Consider the following 21,819-nt stretch of genomic DNA (forward strand, 5'->3'; position numbering starts at 1 on the left):
TAGTGTTGTTGTCTGTGTAATTAGTGGCGGTGTAGTGTTGTTGTCTGTATAATTAGTGGCGGTGTAGTGTTGTTGTCTGTATAATTAGTGGTGGTGTACTGTTGTTGTGTGCATCACCAGTGGCGGTGTAGTGGTGTTGTCCGTATAACCAGTGGCGGTGTAGTGTTGTTGTCTGTATAATTAGTGGCGGGGTAGTGTTGTTGTCTGTATAATTAGTGGTGGTATACTGTTGTTATGTGCATCACCAGTTGCGGCGTAGTGGTGTTGTCCGTATAACCAGTGGCGGGGTAGTGTTGTTGTCTGTATAACCAGTGGTGGTGTAGAGTGGCGGTATAGTGTTGTTGTCTGTATAACCAGTGGTGGTGTACTGTTGTTGTGTGCATCACCAGTGGCGTTGTAGTGGTGTTGTCCGTATAACCAGTGGCGATGTAGTGTTGTTGTCTGTATAACCAGTGGTGGGGTAGTGTTGTTGTTTGTATAACCTGTGACAGTGTATTGTTGTTGTCTGTATAACCAGTGACGGTGTATTGTTGTTGTCTGTATAACTAGTGACGGTGTAGTGTTGTTGTCTGTATAACCATAACAAGTGGCGGTGTAGTGTTGTTGTCTGTATAACCAGGGGTGGTGTAGTGTTGTTGTCTGTATAACCAGTGTTGTCTGTATAACCAGTGGCGGTGTAGTGTTGTTGTGTAGTGTTGTTGTCTGTATAACCAGTGGTGGTGTAGTGTTGTTGTCTGTATTACCAGTGGTGGTGTAGTGTTGCTGTCTGTATAACCAGTGGTGGTGTAGTGTTGTTGTCTGTATAACCAGTGGTGGTGTAGTGTTGTTGTCTGTATAACCTGTGACAGTGTATTGTTGTTGTCTGTATAACCAGTGACGGTGTAGTGTTGTTGTCTGTAGAACCAGTAGCGATGTAGTGTTGTTGTCTGTAGTGTTGTTGTCTGTATAACCAGTGGTGTAGTGTTCTTGTCTGTATAACCAGTGGCAGTGTAGTGTTGTTGTCTGTCTAACCAGTGGTGGTGTAGTGTTGTTGTCTGTTTAACCAATGGTGGCGTAGTGGTGTTGTCTGTATAACCAGTGGCGGGGTAGTGTTGTTGTCTGTATAACCAGTGGCGGGGTAGTGTTGTTGTCTGTAAAACCATTGGCGTTGTAGTGTTTTTTTCTGTATAACCAGTGGTGGTGTAGTGTTGTTGTCTGTTTAACCAATGGTGGCGTAGTGGTGTTGTCTGTATAACCAGTGGCGGTGGAGTGTTGTTGTCTGTATAACCAGTGGTGGTGGAGTGTTGTTGTCTGTATAACCAGTGGTGGTGGAGTGTTGTTGTCTGTATAACCAGTGGCGGTGTTGTGTTGTTGTCTGTATAACCAGTGGTGGTGTAATGTTGTTGTCTGTATAACCATTGGCGGTGTAGTGTTGTTGTCTGTATAACCACTGACGGTGTAGTGTTGTTGTCTGTATAACCAGTAGCGATGTAGTGTTGTTGTCTGTAGTGTTGTTGTCTGTATAACCAGTGGTGGTTTAGTGTTGTTGTCTGTATAACCAGTGGCGGTGGAGTGTTGTTGTCTGTATAACCAGTGGCGGTGTTGTGTTGTTGTCTGTATAACCAGTGGTGGTGTAATGTTGTTGTCTGTATAACCATTGGCGGTGTAGTGTTGTTGTCTGTATAACCAGAGGTGGTGTAGTGTTGTTGTTTGTATAACCTGTGGCAGTGTATTGTTGTTGTCTGTATAACCAGTGACGGAGTAGTGTTGTTGTCTGTATAACCAGTGGTGGAGTAGTGTTGTTGTCTGTATAACCAGTGGCGGGGTAGTGTTGTTGTCTGTAAAACCATTGGCGTTGTAGTGTTTTTGTCTGTATAACCAGTGGTGGTGTAGTGTTCCAGTAGCGATGTAGTGTTGTTGTCTGTATAACCATTGGCGGTGTAGTGTTGTTGTCTGTATAACCACTGACGGTGTAGTGTTGTTGTCTGTATAACCAGTGGTGGAGTAGTGTTGTTGTCTGTATAACCAGTGGCGGGGTAGTGTTGTTGTCTGTATAACCAGTGGTGGGGTAGTGTTGTTGTCTGTATAACCAGTGGCGGTGTATTGGTGTTGTCTGTATAACCAGTGACGGGGTAGTGTTGTTGTCTGTATAACCAGTAGCGGTGTAGTGTTGTTGTCTGTATAACCATTGGCGGTGTTGTTGTCTGTATAAACAGTGGTGGTGTAGTGTTGTTATTTGTATAACCAATGGCGGTGTAGTGTTGTTGTCTGTATAACCAGTGGTGGTGTAGTGTTGTTATTTGTATAACCAATGGCGGTGTAGTGGTGTTGTCTGTATAACCAGTGACGGTGTAGTGTTGTTGTCTGTATAACCAGTAGCGATGTAGTGTTGTTGTCTGTATAACCATTGGCGGTGTAGTGTTGTTGTCTGTATAACCAGTGGCGGTGTAGTGTTGTTGTCTGTAAAACCATTGGCGTTGTAGTGTTTTTGTCTGTATAACCAGTGGTGGTGTAGTGTTGTTGTCTGTTTAATCAGTGACGGTGTAGTGTTGTTGTCTGTATAACTAGTGGCGGTGTAGTGTTGTTGTCTGTATAACCTCTGTATAACCAGTGGTGGTGTAGTGTTGTTATCTGTATAACCAGAGGCGGTGTAGTGGTGTTGTCTGTATAACCAGTGGCGGTGTAGTGGTGTTGTCCGTATAACCAGTGGCGGTGTAGTGTTATTGTCTGTATAACCAGTGGTGGTGTAGTGTTGTTGTCTGGATAACCAGTGGCGGTGTAGTGTTGTCGTCTGTATAACTAGTGACGGTGTATTGTTTTTGTCTGTATAACCAGTGGTGGTGTAGTGTTGTTGTCTGTATGTGGTGTGGTGGTGTTGTCTGTATAACCAGTGGCGGTGTAGAGGTGTTGTCTGTATAACCAGTGCCGGTGTAGTGGTGTTGACTGTATAACTAGTGACAGTGTATTGTTGTCGTCTGTCTAACCAGTGGTGGTGTAGTGTTGTTGTCTATATAACCAGTGGTGGTGTAGTGTTGTTGTCTGGATAACCATTGGCGGTGTAGTGTTGTTGTCTGTATAACAATTGGCGGTGTAGTGGGGTTGTCTGTATAACCAGTGCCGGTGTAGTGTTGTTGTCTGTATAACCAGGGGTGTTGTAGTGTTGTTGTCTGTATAACCAGTGTCGGTGTAGTGTTGTTGTCTGTATAACCAGCGGTGGTGTAGTGTTGTTGTCTGTATAACCGGTAGCGGTGTAGTGTTGTTGTCTGTATAACCAGCGGCGCTGTAGTGTTGTTGTCTGTATAACCGGTGACGGTGTAGTGTTGTTGTCTGTATAACTAGGGACAGTGTAGTGTTGTTGTCTGTATAACCAGTGACGTGGCGGTGTAGTGTTGTTGTCTGTATAACTGTTATCTGTATAACCAGAGGCGGTGTAGTGGTGTTGTCTGTATAACCAGTGACGGGGTGGTGTTGTTGTCTGTATAACCAGTAGCGATGTAGTGTTGTTGTCTGTATAACCATTGGCGGTGTAGTGGTGTTGTCTGTATAACCATTGGCGGTGTAGTGGTGTTGTCTGTATAACTAGTGTCAGTGTATTGTTGTCGTCTGTATAACCAGTGGGGGTGTAGTGTTGTTGTCTGTATAACCAGTTGTGGTGTAGTGTTGTTGTCTGTATAACCAGTAGCGATGTAGTGTTGTTGTCTGTATAACCATTGGCGGTGTAGTGGTGTTGTCTGTATAACTAGTGACGGTGTATTGTTGTTGTCTGTATAACTAGTGACGGTGTATTGTTGTCGTCTGTATAACCAGTGGGGGTGTAGTGTTGTTGTCTGTATAACCAGTTGTGGTGTAGTGTTGTTGTCTGTATAACCAGCGGTGGTGTAGTGTTGTTGTCTGTATAACCGGTGACGGTGTAGTGTTGTTGTCTGTATAATCAGTGACGGTGTAGTGTTGTTGTCTGTATCACCAGTGGTGGTGTAGTGGTGTTGTCTGTATAACCAGTGACAGTGTAGTGGTGTTGTCTGTATAACCAGTGGCGGTGTAGAGGTGTTGTCTGTATAACCAGTGCCGGTGTAGTGTTGTTGTCTGTATAACCAGTTGTGGTGTAGTGTTGTTGTCTGTATAACCAGCGGTGGTGTAGTGTTGTTGTCTGTATAACCAGTAGCGATGTAGTGTTGTTGTCTGTATAACCATTGGCGGTGTAGTGTTGTTGTCTGTATAACTAGGGACAGTGTAGTGTTGTTGTCTGTATAACCAGTGTCGGTGTAGTGTTGTTGTCTGTATAACCAGCGGCGCTGTAGTGTTGTTGTCTGTATAACCGGTGACGGTGTAGTGTTGTTGTCTGTATAATCAGTGACGGTGTAGTGTTGTTGTCTGTTTAACCAGTGACGGTGTAGTGTTGTTGTCTGGATAACCAGTGGTGTTGTAGTGTTGTTGTCTGTATAACCAGTGACGGTGTATTGTTGTTGTCTGTATAACTAGTGACGGTGTATTGTTGTTGTCTGTATAACCAGTGGTGGTGCAGTGTTGTTGTCTGTATAACCAGTGACGGGGTAGTGTTGTTGTCTGTATAACCAGTGGTGGCGTAGTGTTGTTGTCTGTATAACCAGTGGTGGTGTAGGGTTGTTGTATGTATAACCAGTGGCGGTGTAGTGTTGTTGTTTGTATAACCAGTGGCGGTGTAGTGTTGTTGTTTGTATAACCAGTGGCGGTGTAGTGTTGTTTTCTGTATAACCAGTGGCGGGGTAGTGTTGTTGTCTGTATAACCATTGGCGGTGTAGCGTTGTTTTCTGTATAACCAGTGGCGGCGTAGTGTTGTTGTCTGTATAACCATTGGCGGTGTAGTGGTGTTGTCTGTATAACCAGTGGCGGGGTAGTGTTGTTGTCTGTATAACCAGTGACGGTGTATTGTTGTTGTCTGTATAACTAGTGACGGTGTAGTGTTTTTGTCTGTATAACCAGTGGTGGTGTAGCGTTGTTGTCTGTATAACCGGTGGCGGAGTAGTGTTGTTGTCTGTATAACCATTGGCGGTGTAGCGTTGTTTTCTGTATAACCAGTGGCGGCGTAGTGTTGTTGTCTGTATAACCAGTGACAGTGCATTGTTGTGGGGTAGTGTTGTTGTCTGTGTAATTAGTGGCGGTGTAGTGTTGTTGTCTGTGTAATTAGTGGCGGTGTAGTGTTGTTGTCTGTGTAATTAGTGGCGGTGTAGTGTTGTTGTCTGTATAAACAGTGGCGGTATAGTGTTGTTGTCTGTATAACCAGTGGCGCTGTAGTGCTGTTGTCTGTATAACCGGTGACGGTGTAGTGTTGTTGTCTGTATAATCAGTGACGGTGTAGTGTTGTTGTCTGTTTAACCAGTGACGGTGTAGTGTTGTTGTCTGTATAGCCAGTGGCAGTGTAGTGTTGTTGTCTGTATCACCAGTGGTGGTGTAGTGGTGTTGTCTGTATAACCAGTGACAGTGTAGTGGTGTTGTCTGTATAACCAGTGGCGGTGTAGTGGTGTTGTCTGTATAACCAGTGCCGGTGTAGTGGTGTTGTCTGTATAACTAGTGACAGTGTATTGTTGTCGTCTGTATAACCAGTGGTGTTGTAGTGTTGTTGTCTGTATAACCAGTGACGGTGTAGTGTTGTTGTCTGTATAACCAGTGGTGGTGTAGTGTTGTTGTCTGTATAACCAGTGGCTGTGTAGTGGTGTTGTTTGTATAACCAGTGGCGGTGTAGTGTTGTTGTCTGTATAACCAGTGTCTGTATAACCAGTGGTGGTGTAGTGTTGTTGTTTGTATAACCAGTGGCGGTGTAGTGATGTTGTATGTATAACCAGTGGCGGTGTAGTGGTGTTGTCTGTATAACCAGTGACAGTGTAGTGGTGTTGTCTGTATAACCAGTGGCGGGGTAGTGATGTTGTCTGTATAACCAGTGGCGGGGTAGTGGTGTTGTCTGTATAACCAGTGGTGGTGTAGTGTTGTTGTTTGTATAACCAGTGGCGGTGTAGTGTTGTTGTCTGTATAACCAGTGGTGGTGTAGTGTTTTTGTCTGTATAACCTGTGGTGGTGTAGTGTTGTTGTCTGTATAACCAGTGGCGGTGTAGTGGTGTTGTCTGTATAACCAGTGACAGTGTAGTGGTGTTGTCTGTATAACCAGTGGCGGTGTAGTGTTGTTGTCTGTGTGTTGTTGTCTGTAGTAGTGTTGTTGGGGTGTAGTGTTGTTGTCTGTATAACCAGTGGCGGTGTTGTGTTGTTGTCTGTATAACCAGTGGTGGTGTAGTGTTGTTGTCTGTATAATTAGTGGCGGGATAGTGTTGTTGTCTGCATCACCAGTGGCGGGGGGTAGTGTTGTTGTCTGTATAACCAGTGGCGGGGTAGGGTTGTTGTCTGTATCACCAGTGGTGGTGTAGTGTTGTTGTCTGTATAATTAGTGGCGGGATAGTGTTGTTGTCTGCATCACCAGTGGCGGGGTAGTGTTGTTGTCTGTATAACCAGTGGTGGTGTAGTGTTTTTGTCTGTATAACCTGTGGTGGTGTAGTGTTGTTGTCTGTATAACCAGTGGCGGGGTTGTGTTGTTGTCTGTATAACCAGTGGTGGTGTAGTGTTTTTGTCTGTATAACCTGTGGTGGTGTAGTGTTGTTGTCTGTATAACCAGTGGTGGTGTAGTGTTGTTGTCTGTATAATTAGTGGCGGTATAGTGTTGTTGTCTGCATCACCAGTGGCGGTGTAGTGTTGTTGTCTGTATAACCAGTGGCGGTATAGGCATTCCTGAAGTTGGTGCTACACGAACAAAATACAGAATAGGGGATATGCACGTACAGATGACTATAACATTATATCCGGGACGTTTTTCAATATATTAACATACTCAAGCCACCTTCTTGCCTCGGTTCATCAGACATACTGTTCTGCACAGAGTTCACACGAATGCTCAAAATGATCACGTGGTTTTCTCCTAGAATTATTGTTTCCAGAACCCCTAAGCGTTTCCTGAATGAATGAATGAACGAAGGCCAACAGGAGTGATCATAGAACTTGTTTCATAATTGTTGTAACATTGTTTAATGTATTTAGTTGACTGTGAGATATTATATACGTATCTAATTATTGTTACCGTGTCAGTAGCTGTCATACATTTGTATGTGTTTGTTTTAACGTTCGACAAGTTCGCGTTGTAAACAGATCTTTCTTATCGATTGGGACGTGTAAATCTGTATTTATGAATGTGTTTATGTTTATGTTTCCATTTTTACGATAAAAAGTTATTCCCAATAACTGTGCAATATTTTGACATTTGAACAGTTGGTGCCGTTAACGTTTTAAACCAGAAATGTGCATTGTTTAATGAGGGCATTAAGGTATTATAACGCCATTAAAATCAGCCTTAATTTTATGTTTAGGACATAACATCACTCACAAACAATTTTCACGGGAATAATAAAAAATGATCGGTTAGTGTTTATAACAGGTACCCGTTATTTGATGTCTGATATTGACCTTGAATGCATTTGTCTGAAGCACTGCTAACCGTTTATCGCCTTATATAAATGATAACAACCTTTGCTATATAGGTGGGTTTAGTATAACCATACTAGTATCGTTTAACACATTTAATCGTGATATCTTTGATGCTAAATATATTAATTCTAACGCCTAGTCCCAAGGAAGCACCACGATACAGACGGTCGGTAAAACCCCTAAGTTACCACACCAAGTCGCCTACTTTCTTGACGAGGGGTCGTATCGGTGGCGTTTTTAATTGCTTTCAAATACATAAACATCATGCTGTGTAACACGACAAACGTAGGCTGACTCGAACAAGTACATACATATTGGATACAAAGCCACACCACGTGATCGAGTCAATACTGCGGTAATGTAATAGACAATAACGACAATGTCGATGGCGCATTTAGTGTTTGGCTGTGAATAAGTCATGTAATTGGCACCATACACCTACTCAATATTGTATCAAATTGTCCCGTTTCATATAAAGGACCATAAATCTTCACTTGGCTATATAAAGTGTATCGTATAGCCCTGGTACATAAACTGAGTTAGTTCCAGCTTAATATATTCGCTCTGGTACGTATACTGGGTCAATACCTACTCAATATTATATCTGATAGCCCCGACACCTATACTGGGTCAATACCTACTCAATATTATATCTGATAGCCCCGATACCTATACTGGTCAATACCTACTCAATATTATAGCTAATAGCCCCGATACATATACTGGGTCAATACCTACTCAATATTATATCTGATAGCCCCGATACCTATACTGGTCAATACCTACTCAATATGATATCTGATAGCCCCGATACCTATACTGGGTCAATACCTACTCAATATTATAGCGGATAGCCCCGATACCTATACTGGTCAATACCTACACAATATTATATCTGATAGCCCCGATACCTATTCTGGTCAATACCTACTCAATATTATAGCTGATAGCCCCGATACCTATACTGGGTCAATACCTACACAATATGATATCTGATAGCCCCGACACCTATACTGGGTCAATACCTACTCAATATTATATCTGATAGCCCCGATACCTATACTTGGTCAATACCTACACAATATTATATCTGATAGCCCCGATACCTATACTGGGTCAATACCTACACAATATTATAGCTGATAGCCCCGATACCTATACTGGGTCAATACCTACACAATATTATATCTGATAGCCCCGATACCTATACTGGGTCAATACCTACACAATATTATAGCTGATAGCCCCGATACCTATACTGGGTCAATACCTACACAATATTATAGCTGATAGCCCCGATACCTATACTGGGTCAATACCTACACAATATTATAGCTGATAGCCCCGATACCTATACTGGGTCAATACCTACACAATATTATAGCTGATAGCCCCGATACCTATACTGGGTCAATACCTACACAATATTATATCTGATAGCCCCGATACCTATACTGGGTCAATACCTACACAATATTATAGCTGATAGCCCCGATACCTATACTGGGTCAATACCTACACAATATTATATCTGATAGCCCCGATACCTATACTGGGTCAATACCTACACAATATTATAGCTGATAGCCCCGATACCTATACTGGGTCAATACCTACACAATATTATATCTGATAGCCCCGATACCTATACTGGGTCAATACCTACACAATATTATAGCTGATAGCCCCGATACCTATACTGGGTCAATACCTACACAATATTATATCTGATAGCCCCGATACCTATACTGGGTCAATACCTACACAATATTATAGCTGATAGCCCCGATACCTATACTTGGTCAATACCTACACAATATTATATCTGATAGCCCCGATACCTATACTGGGTCAATACCTACACAATATTATAGCTGATAGCCCCGATACCTATACTGGGTCAATACCTACACAATATTATAGCTGATAGCCCCGATACATATACTTGGTCAATACCTACACAATATTATAGCTGATAACCCTGATACCTATACTGGGTCAATACCTACTCAATATTATAGCTGATAACCCTGATACCTATACTGGTCAATACCTACACAATATTATATCTGATAGCCCCGATACCTATACTGGGTCAATACCTACTCAATATTATATCTGATAGCCCCGATACCTATACTGGTCAATACCTTCTTATATTATATCTGATAGCCCCGATACCTATACTGGGTCAATACCTACACAATATTATAGCTGATAGTCCCGATACCTATACTGGTCAATACCTACTCAATATTATATCTGATAGCCCCGATACCTATACTGGTCAATACCTACTCAATATTATATCTGATAGCCCCGATACCTATACTGGTCAATACCTACTCAATATTATATCTGATAGCCCCGATACCTATACTGGTCAATACCTACTCAATATTATATCTGATAGCCCCGATACCTATACTGGTCAATACCTACTCAATATTATATCTGATAGCCCCGATACCTATACTGGTCAATACCTACTCAATATTATATCTGATAGCCCCGATACCTATACTGGTCAATACCTACTCAATATTATATCTGATAGCCCCGATACCTATACTGGTCAATACCTACTCAATATTATATCTGATAGCCCCGATACCTATACTGGTCAATACCTACTCAATATTATATCTGATAGCCCCGATACCTATACTGGTCAATACCTTCTTATATTATATCTGATAGCCCCGATACCTATACTGGGTCAATACCTACACAATATTATAGCTGATAGTCCCGATACCTATACTGGTCAATACCTACTCAATATTATATCTGATAGCCCCGATACCTATACTGGTCAATACCTACTCAATATTATATCTGATAGCCCCGATACCTATACTGGTCAATACCTACTCAATATTATATCTGATAGCCCCGATACCTATACTGGTCAATACCTACTCAATATTATATCTGATAGCCCCGATACCTATACTGGTCAATACCTACTCAATATTATATCTGATAGCCCCGATACCTATACTGGTCAATACCTACTCAATATTATATCTGATAGCCCCGATACCTATACTGGTCAATACCTACTCAATATTATATCTGATAGCCCCGATACCTATACTGGTCAATACCTACTCAATATTATATCTGATAGCCCCGATACCTATACTGGTCAATACCTACTCAATATTATATCTGATAGCCCCGATACCTATACTGGTCAATACCTTCTTATATTATATCTGATAGCCCCGATACCTATACTGGGTCAATACCTACTCAATATTATATCTGTTAGCCCCGATATATATACTGGGTCAATACCTACTCAATATTATATCTGATAGCCCCGTTACCTATACTGGGTCAATACCTACTCACTATTATATCTGTTAGCCCCGATATATATACTGGGTCAATACCTACTCAATATTATATCTGATAGCCCCGATACCTATACTGGGTCATTACCTACTCTCAAGAGCATATCTAATAGCCCCAGAACATATAAAGAGTCAATACCTGCTTAATATTATATCTGATAGCCCCGATACCTATAATAGGTCAATACCTACTCTCAAGAGCATATCTAATAGCCCCAGAACATGGAAACAGTCAATACCTGCTAACTATTATATCTGATAGCCCCGATACCTATAATGGGTCAATACCTACTCTCAAGAGCATATCTAATAGCCCCAGAACATTTAAACAGTCAATACCTGCTAAATATTATATCTGATAGCCCCGAAACATATACTCGGTCAATACCTACTCAATAATATATCTGACAGCCCCAGTACATATATAGAATCACTATATGTACATTTGTAAATTTAATACTTTTACCTTTATGCATGTACATTCCATATCTAACAACTATGTTTGCATTCATGATTCTTACATCAATCACTCTACCATTTGATCCGGCACTTTTAATTGGTATGCTGTCATTATTAGCCCTGTCACCTTCCCTATCTGCATGAAGAGGTCAAGTAAAACTGAACCTTCCATCCAAGCGGTAAAAGGAATATCATCAACGACAGAAAACAGGGTATCTCTTACTACATCTCAACGACAGAAAACAGAGTATCTCTTACTACATCTCAACGTTAGAAAACAGGGTATCTCTTACTACATCTCAACGATAGAAAACAGAGTATCACTTACTACATCTCAACGTTAGAAAACAGGGTATCTCTTACTACATCTCAACGTTAGAAAACAGAGTATCGCTTACTACATCTCAACGTTAGAAAACAGAGTATCTCTTAATACATCTCAACGTTAGAAAACAGGGTATCTCTTACTACATCTCAACGACAGAAAACAGAGTATCGCTTACTACATCTCAACGTTAGAAAACAGAGTATCTCTTACTACATCTCAACGACAGAAAACAGTATCTCTTCATCTCAACGATAGAAAACAGAGTATCTCTTACTGCATCTCAACGACAGAAAACAGAGTATCTCTTACTACATCTCAACGTTAGAAAACAGAGTATCGCTTACTACATCTCAACGATAGAAAACAGAGTATCGCTTACTACATTTCAACGACAGAAAACAGGGTATCTCTTACTACATCTCAACGACAGAAAACAGAGTATCTCTTACTACATCTCAACGACAGAAAACAGAGTATCTCTTACTACATCTTAATGATAGAAAACAGAGTATCGCTTACTACATCTTAACGATAGAAAACAGAGTATCTCTTACTACATCTCAACGACAGAAAACAGAGGATCTCTTACTACATCTTAATGATAGAAAACAGAGTATAGCTTACTACATCTTAACGATAGAAAACAGAGTAGCGCTTACTACATCTTAACGATAGAAAACAGAGTATAGCTTACTACATCTCAACGTTAGAAAACAGAGAATCTCTTACTACATCTTAACGATAGAAAACAGAGTAGCGCTTACTACATCTTAACGATAGAAAACAGAGTATCTCTTACTACATCTCAACGACAGAAAACAGAGTATCTCTTACTACATCTTAACGACAGGAAACAGTGTACCGCTTACTACATCTCAACGACAGAAAACAGAGTATCTCTTACTACATCTTAACGACAGGAAACAGGGTATCGCTTACTGCATCTTAACGATAGAAAATAGGGTATCTCTTACTACATCTCAACGTTAGAAAACAGAGTATCTCTTACTACATCTTAACGATAGAAAACAGAGTATCGCTTACTGCATCTCAACGACAGAAAACATAGTTTCTCTTACTACATCTCAACGACAGAAAAGAGTATCTCTTACTACATCTCAACGACAGAAAACAGAGTATCTCTTACTACATCTCAACGACAGAAAACAAATTATCGCTTACTACATCTCAACGATAGAAAACATATGATCTCTTACTACATCTCAACGTTAGAAAACAGAGTATCTCTTACTACATCTCAACGATAGAAAACAGAGTATCGCTTACTACATCTCAACGATAGAAAACAGGGTATCTCTTACTACATCTTAACGACAGAAAACAGAGTATCTCTTACTACATCTCAACGACAGAAAACAGAGTATCTCTTACTACATCTCAACGATAGAAAACAGGGTATCTCTTACTACATCTCAACGACAGAAAACAGAGTATCTCTTACTACATCTCAACGATAGAAAACAGGGTATCTCTTACTACATCTCAACGACAGAAAACAGAGTATCTCTTACTACATCTCAACGATAGAAAACAGGGTATCTCTTACTACATCTCAACGACAGAAAACAGAGTATCTCTTACTACATCTCAACGATAGAAAACAGGGTATCTCTTACTACATCTCAACGACAGAAAACAGAGTATCTCTTACTACATCTCAACGATAGAAAACAGGGTATCTCTTACTACATCTCAACGACAGAAAACAGAGTATCTCTTACTACATCTCAACGATAGAAAACAGGGTATCTCTTACTACATCTCAACGACAGAAAACAGAGTATCTCTTACTACATCTCAACGATAGAAAACAGGGTATCTCTTACTACATCTCAACGACAGAAAACAGAGTATCTCTTACTACATCTCAACGATAGAAAACAGGGTATCTCTTACTACATCTCAACGACAGAAAACAGAGTATCTCTTACTACATCTCAACGATAGAAAACAGGGTATCTCTTACTACATCTCAACGACAGAAAACAGAGTATCTCTTACTACATCTCAACGATAGAAAACAGGGTATCTCTTACTACATCTCAACGACAGAAAACAGAGTATCTCTTACTACATCTCAACGATAGAAAACAGGGTATCTCTTACTACATCTCAACGACAGAAAACAGAGTATCTCTTACTACATCTCAACGATAGAAAACAGGGTATCTCTTACTACATCTCAACGACAGAAAACAGAGTATCTCTTACTACATCTCAACGATAGAAAACAGGGTATCTCTTACTACATCTCAACGACAGAAAACAGAGTATCTCTTACTACATCTCAACGATAGAAAACAGGGTATCTCTTACTACATCTCAACGACAGAAAACAGAGTATCTCTTACTACATCTCAACGATAGAAAACAGGGTATCTCTTACTACATCTCAACGACAGAAAACAGAGTATCTCTTACTACATCTCAACGACAGAAAACAGAGTATCGCTTACTACATCTCAACGATAGAAAACAGGGTATCTCTTACTACATCTCAACGACAGAAAACAGAGTATCGCTTACTACATCTCAACGATAGAAAACAGGGTATCTCTTACTACATCTCAACGACAGAAAACAGAGTATCTCTTACTGCATCTCAACGATAGAAAACAGAGTATCGCTTACTACATATCAACGATAGAAAACAGAGTATCTCTTACTGCATCTCAACGACAGAAAACAGAGTATCGCTTACTACATCTCAACGACAGGAAACAGAGTATCTCTTACTACATCTCAACGACAGAAAACAGAGTATCTCTTCCTACATCTCAACGACAGAAAACAGAGTATCTCTTACTACATCTCAACGATAGAAAACAGAGTATCGCTTACTACATCTCAACGTTAGAAAACAAAGTATCTCTTACCACATCTCAACGACAGGAAAAAGAGTCTTACGACATCTCAACGACAGAAAACAGAGTATCTCTTCCTACATCTCAACGACAGAAAACAGAGTTTCTCTTGCTAAATCTCGACGACAGGAAACAGAGTATCTCTTCCTACATCTCAACGACAGAAAACAGAGTATCTCTAACTACATCTCAACGACAGAAAACAGAGTATCTCTTACTGCATCTCAACGACAGAAAACAGAGTTTCTCTTACTAAATCTCGACGACAGGAAACAGAGTATCTCTTCCTACATCTCAACGACAGAAAATAGAGTCTTACTACATCACAACGAAAAGTAGTGTACATTATTGATTTTTCCATTAATGTAACACCGTTTTGACAGGGTATCCTTTTTCCTTCAATTCGTTTTCACCTGGGAAATTAGCCTGCCTAATGAATAATGGATGTCTTCAGAGACATGGAATGATCCCACACTATTGACTATTAACTGTTGACTTTCAAAAGAGAAGCACATTTCCCACTTGTTATGATAAACTGAATGCTTAGTTAAACAAAAACCATGTCCTAGTACATAAAAACATTGAAATATTAATAATGTAACTTCAGGTACATGTACTGAATATATGTAAAGAAGCAGCAGGGTATCTAATACGCCCGACAGCAGCCATGAGTTTGTATAAGGAATGGGGTATTTAAAAGTCCTCTGACAAGTCAATTGTCCATTAAGTGACAGTTGTAATGAATGCACCCAAAAGAAGCTCCGCACATTGCGGAAGGCTCTTATTGGAATGCGTTAAGCACTGATACAGCAGTTTGGTCATTTATTTTACCCTTCACTTTGCACGTGTGCAACAAATCCACGTGGGATTAGTGTGTGAAGTTAAACAACCATAGATTGATCCCTGACCATCGTGTTACATTTGTCTTAGAATATAAATCCACGGCCGCAAAGAATACCAACATTCATTAGCATTGACATGTGCTATAGGCATGCTGTATGTGATACTACTGACCTTGCTCCTGTGCTATCGGCACGCTATATGGGATACTACTGACCTTGCCCATGTGCTATCGGCACGCTATATGTGATACTACAGACCTTGCCCATGTGCTATCGGCACGCTATATGTGATACTACTGACCTTGCCCATGTGCTATCGGCATGTCTTTTGTGATACCATTGACCTTTTCCCTTGTGCTATTGGCTTGCCAGTTATGATACCTTTAAACCTTGCCCCTGTGATATCGGCATGCCATAGGTGATACCATTCACCACTTCCCTATGCTATTGGCACTTCCGCCTGTGCTATCGGCATGCAAATCGTGATACTATTTACCTTTCCCCTGTGCTATCGGCTTACAAATTGTAACACCATTGACCTTGTCCCTGTGCTATCGGCATGCCAATTGTGATATCCTTGAACTTTCGCCTGTGCTATCGGCTTACAAAGTGTAATACCATTGACCTTTTCCCTGTGCTATCGGCATGCCCATTGTGATATCATTGACCTTGCGCCTGTGCTATCGGCTTACAAATTGTAATACCATTGACCTTTTCCCTGTGCTATCGGCATGCCAGTTGTGATATCATTGACCTTGCGCCTGTGCTTTCGGCTTACAAATTGTGATACCATTGACCTCGCGCATGCGCCGGTGCTATCGGCTTACAAATTGTGATACCATTGACCTTGCGCCTGTGCTATCGGCATGCAGATTGTGATACTATTTACCTTTGCCCTTTGCTATCGGCTTACAAATTGTGATACCATTGACCTTGCGCACGTGCTATCGGCATGCCAATTGTGATATCATTGACCTTGCCCCTGTGCTATCGGCTTACAAATTGCGATACATAGGTAGAGATTGAGCACTGCATTCCTCTCGACTACATAGAAACAGTAGTTCGACCTTTGACCGGGAGGTATGTCAATGCTATTTTGTCCTAATAATGGGGAACCAGGTGCTACACATGAATGGGGTAATAATATCATATCAAAAGGCGTTCCATGACAAAGCAGTTCGATGACCATGACCCGAATAAGTACCGACATACATCCTTGTTGGAACATACAATTAAGGTTAAACTTCATGAAAAACATCGCGCGAAAAAACCCAGGAAAGTTAAACGGACGAACTAATCAAGGCTAAAAAATAGTCCGACCAGTCGACGCCAACCAAACCTGAAGTAATACTCGTTTGTAATGTTGTATTTACGCTAAGGAGTTTTGGGTAAAATTGACATCATGTATCGTTTGACCATGTTTCATTGCAAACTAATCATTTTTACGGGCGTGATGATGCGGAATTTATTGCCCAATCGGTTTGCATTATGCTATTTAGATATGCATCAAAACTGCCCATCATTGAGTTTCGTTTCCTGAAATATATCAGCTGACCACATCCCATTAAAATCTGATCAGTTTTAGTAAAGTTGTCGACTGAACCGTAGAAACAAAACGGTAACATAATTAAGACTCTTCAAACAGGCAATAGCCTCAGACAGCAGGAAGTTTAATGGCAATGTGAAAAAAATACGAGACTTTTTATAAAAGTGTTGTTATAACGACAGTGGTATGTGTGTGATATACAACCTAACGCCACCCTTACTGACTGTAGCTTCCCGATCGAGTGGTGCTGCCACAGAACCACGTCGCCATATTACGTGTATAGCAAACCCACAGGCGGTAATAAAGGAGCTGGGTCACAAAACATCCGCACTATACAACGCTTCACTACAATTTGTGATGTTTGTAGATACATTTATGTATACATATATAACTTAATGTATTATATGACCAATGTAGATGTCTTGACTCTGTGTCTAATTAACGGCGTATGGTGTATTTCGATACTTTTCAAGACGATATAATGGCCTTATAACGGCTATTGTTATAGTAAATTTCTTTATTTTGAATTTAGTTTTAAAGCCGTGAGTTGAGATTGATGTCCTAACGTCGTAGGATCATAGAGACAACGATGGTTTCTGTAGGAATATAATCCTAAAAGAGAAAAAATTAGAACCCTGGGGGACAAATATTCAACAAGCAGAGTCAAACATTTTTTACGTTAAATAAATACGAATTAAGGAATCTTTTTTTTCAAAGGTGTTTGAGAAGTTACAGAAAAACATACAAAATAGATATTTTTGCAACATATGGTCATTTTGTTAATTTAGACCTAATCTTTTGTGCTAAATTATGTAAAATGAAATTGCTGTCTACAGTGTTCCTTAACGTATGTAGAAACACGGATGCACTTTTAAATATAAAGAAAGAAAAAATGAATACAAAATTCAATCATTGTCCCTTTAAGTGCATTTAGATACAGAGTATGAAAAAAAGTCACAATGGTTCATGGCTACGGAACTGAGTTTCGTTTTCCATATACAATATACTCACCTCGTCCATCTTGATGTCGGTGTGTACCATGAAGCCGTCGTCTAAGTCTTGTTGGACGTAATACCGGTAGAATGGACCGTTTAGAGCTCGGGCGACGTTCCTCTCAGGATTTGCGGGCAAAACCACAATATTGAAGGACACATAACGCGTGAACTTCCGGGGCACGTGTGATATGTCCGTATAATATAACCGGAAAGCCAATGATTTCCCGCTTGCGTCCGCTTCTAACATCCACGCCTGCTTATCGCGGTCGTACAGGTGCGCACCGTTCTTATTCCTGTTTAGCACCAGCAGCGACACCTCACTGACGGACACGACCGAATACATGTCCAGCCTCACCTTAATAGATGTCCGGCCCTTAGCCAATAGTTGAAGGGTGGACCCTATGACGTAGGGATCACTGTTTCCCGTGGCGTCCAGCAGCTGGTCAATTGTTCCCGATTCGTACGGATCGGTATCCCCCAAGGTCACGTGGTATTTGACGTTACACAGGTGGTCGAAGCTTGTATGACGATGTAGCTGAATGGCCACGTTACTCTCTGTGTCCGCCGTGCTGGCGTTAGGAAACAAAGAAATGCTCCAGTCGAATAAACCGAACGAGAAGTAGGGAGACTCCATCCGAGGCCCGTACGAATACCGGTTCGTGTAGTCTTTAGGAATGTTTAGAAAACAATTTAAAGTAGACACAATGTTACGTAGTTCCAGCTCAACAAGGAACTCACCATTCTCTTGGATAAATTTACGATGTAGCAGGTCCTCGAGAGGCATAAACGTTTTTCGACCTTTCGTGTCGGACTGGTCGGAGAATTCACAACCTTTCTCCAGAAAGGATTCGTTCTTAGTGAAGTGTTCACTGTTCAGAAATGTAAAGGAGTAATCCATCTTACACAACATGGCGTTAGATGAGGTTTGAAGCTTTAAATAAGCTCCCAAATGATGATCGCTTTTTACAAAGCTGACCGTCCATTTCTGATAACCGTACACAAAATCCTTTGAATATACGTCCGGTGAAAACTCTCTCAAAATTTTATTTGGCAGAGAAAATGTAAAGACCTGTGTATCAAAACGATCATTGAGTCTGATCATACGAAAAAGCTTGGCCATATTTAGTGGTGTTTCCGCCAGCAATGCCGAACAATAATACCGCCGCAGTGATCACAGGATCCGCCCGGGCTCCATGTAAACCTGGCTGAAAATAGAAAACGGGATTAGATAAAACGTACAGACGGTCGTAAATTGTGAGGACATCTTCTTAGAAATCTTTGAGGAATTAGATAATGAAACTGTTTCTGCCTTTAGTTGAAATTTGATAGGAATTGTGAGTTGAAGTGTTTAACACGAACGCCCTTAGCAGTATAACAACACCATACACGAAAGATGTTTATTCCCAGCGGCAAAACTAGGCAGCTACGTGTTTGAAGAATTTCCTTAAACTGCATGCGCGACATTCTATCGTAAGTTATTCTCTGGAAATGTTTTAGTGAGAAGTCACAGGAATTCAAGGTCACCTATGGAAACTAGACAAATTACGTCCTGATCTCGTGGCGCACCGTGTGAACTCTAGCCCAGTCACTGTATGAATGAATGGTCCCTTTGGTAAATAAGTATTATTGTCAGCATGTACATCCATTGACATGCCAGGGGGTAATTAACAGCGAAGTCCATAATGCTGCACACACAAATCGTCACACATTACTTCTCACCGCACGTATAATCAATTAGTGTTCCCAATTGTTTTAGAAATGAAAGTTATTAACAAAATATCAATTTTCGGATTCGCCGTGGGCCTAATAATGGAGATAACGATAACGTACGAGACAAACAGTACTACCCTCAGGCTTCAACACAGCCTTACTTATTTACAGGAAAAAACGACACAAAAGCCGTAATCAATTGATCTGTATGATATTTCACAGCCACTTTTGTTTTCTACTGTTTACCGTGGCAAGGATTACAATTGAGTCACGTGTAGATTTGATACCCAATAAAAGGTCGTGTACAAATTAACACGATAGCAACAATTCATTAAAAGACACACTGAACCAGGCAGAGGAACTGAAGTCGCACAAACCCACCATGAATCCCCTCCACACACACACAGGACAAACCCACCATGAATCCCCTCCACACACACACAGCACAAACCCACCATTAATCCCCTCCACACACACACAGCACAAACCCACCATAAATCCCCTCCACACACACACACACAGCACAAACCCACCATGAATCCCCTCATCACACACACAGCACAAACCCACCATGAATCCCCTCCACACACACACACAGCACAAACCCACCATGAATCCTCTCCACACACACACACAGCACAAACCCACCATAAATCCACTCCACATACACACACAGCACAAACCCACCATGAATCCCCTCCACACACACACACACACACACAGCACAAACCCACCATGAATCCCCTCCACGCGCACACACATAGGAAAAACCCACCATGAATCCCCTCCACACACACACACACACAGACATAGGTGCTTCGGACAGATAAGCGAGACACGCACCATCGTGTATGTTTCCTTTCAAATAAGAAAAATATAGGTCACCAATGATATCTGATCATTGTGTATGTCTTTTATGATAGTAAGCACTGAATCTAATTGTTCGAGAATTAGGTAAGATGACGACCTACAATTTACACAACCTGGGTTAATACTTTGTCGTTTATTGTTAAAAAGCACACATACAACGATAATATACTGACACCTCAGTCTCCTTTACGTGTATGTACCTGTAAGCTTCATTACTCTCTTGAGCCTTGAGCATGTGATCAACACGTATCCTCATTGATTACGATCTGTAATGAAGCATTAACGGCGGCCACCGATCATCTCATCTTCAAAAAGGTAATCACGTGTCAACAGTGAAAAGGGAAATTGAGAATAAGGATAATCGATTACAGTATGATATACCATACAAATCTCAGACAACGATGTTGTTACTAATGATAACATCATGGATGCTGATTTTGTATCTAATGAAGATACAAGTGTAGTACTTAGGCATTGAACTGTTTTTGTAGGGTATTTATGATCGATTTGAATGACACAGCTTTGCAAGCAAACAACATAATGCGCACTAAATGTCATTCAAATAGATCATAAATACCATACAAAAACAGTTCAATACTTATATTTACGTTTTCTATGCCTCTTATGTTCCTTTTTAACTTATAATTTATATTTAAAATTAAAAATGCCCGCCTTATCGACAGTCCACACAATTTCGTTCAATAGTTTGAACAGCGTATTGTCGCGTGCTGATTGGCAAACAAAGTACATGTAGTACTATGAAATTTTTACAAACACTTCAATTTTATTCCACAATTCAGTATCAATACAATTGCGTATGATATGTCTATAGGGTGATTTAAGTTTAACAATAGAACTCTGAGCTGAAAGTTACATTTGAAATTGTTCCGATTTTCCCCCGGAACAAATTTCGCGCATGGACAAATACAGTGAACACCGTAAATTCGACCTTGCCCTCCACGAGGGAGTTATTTTTGGAAGTTAATTCGAAATTTTCTCTTTGCTCATTTTGTGAAGAATCCAGGACTGAATTTATTTGTTGATTGTATGGGAACCTGACAACAGTCGGTAGATTATAAAACAGTCTCGTCATTTGACATGTCGTCAGAAACTGAGGAACCGTGTATGCGAGACGCGTGAAACTGAAAGCGTTTGAAGTGAGTGATCTTGCGACGGAGCACAGGTTCGTTACTAATGTCTGAAATGTTTATGTGTGCTGTGACTCATATTAGTAGGTCTGTAACATATGTGTCAGTAGGTCTATAGAATATGTGTATTTCAGACATTTGTAACGAACCCCTGTTGAAATATGCAGTGTAACAGACGATATTTCTGATAACATG

General features: G+C 40.7%; 1 protein-coding gene across 2 annotated transcripts in view; it reads right to left on the minus strand.

Moving 5' to 3' along the window:
- The window catches only part of LOC110463337, a 129,139-nt gene that overhangs the window by 14,274 nt on the left and 93,046 nt on the right, over nucleotides 1-21,819 (minus strand). For both annotated transcript variants that reach the window (XM_021517844.1, XM_021517843.1), the window contains exon 2: nucleotides 17,913-19,101. In XM_021517844.1, coding sequence (XP_021373519.1) covers nucleotides 17,913-19,016 — 1,104 coding nt within the window. In that variant the 5' untranslated portion in view covers nucleotides 19,017-19,101. The remainder of the gene's footprint in view (nucleotides 1-17,912; nucleotides 19,102-21,819) is intronic.

This window comes from Mizuhopecten yessoensis, unplaced genomic scaffold (assembly GCF_002113885.1).
Source record: "Mizuhopecten yessoensis strain PY_sf001 unplaced genomic scaffold, ASM211388v2 scaffold10889, whole genome shotgun sequence".
NCBI lineage: Eukaryota > Metazoa > Mollusca > Bivalvia > Pectinida > Pectinidae > Mizuhopecten > Mizuhopecten yessoensis.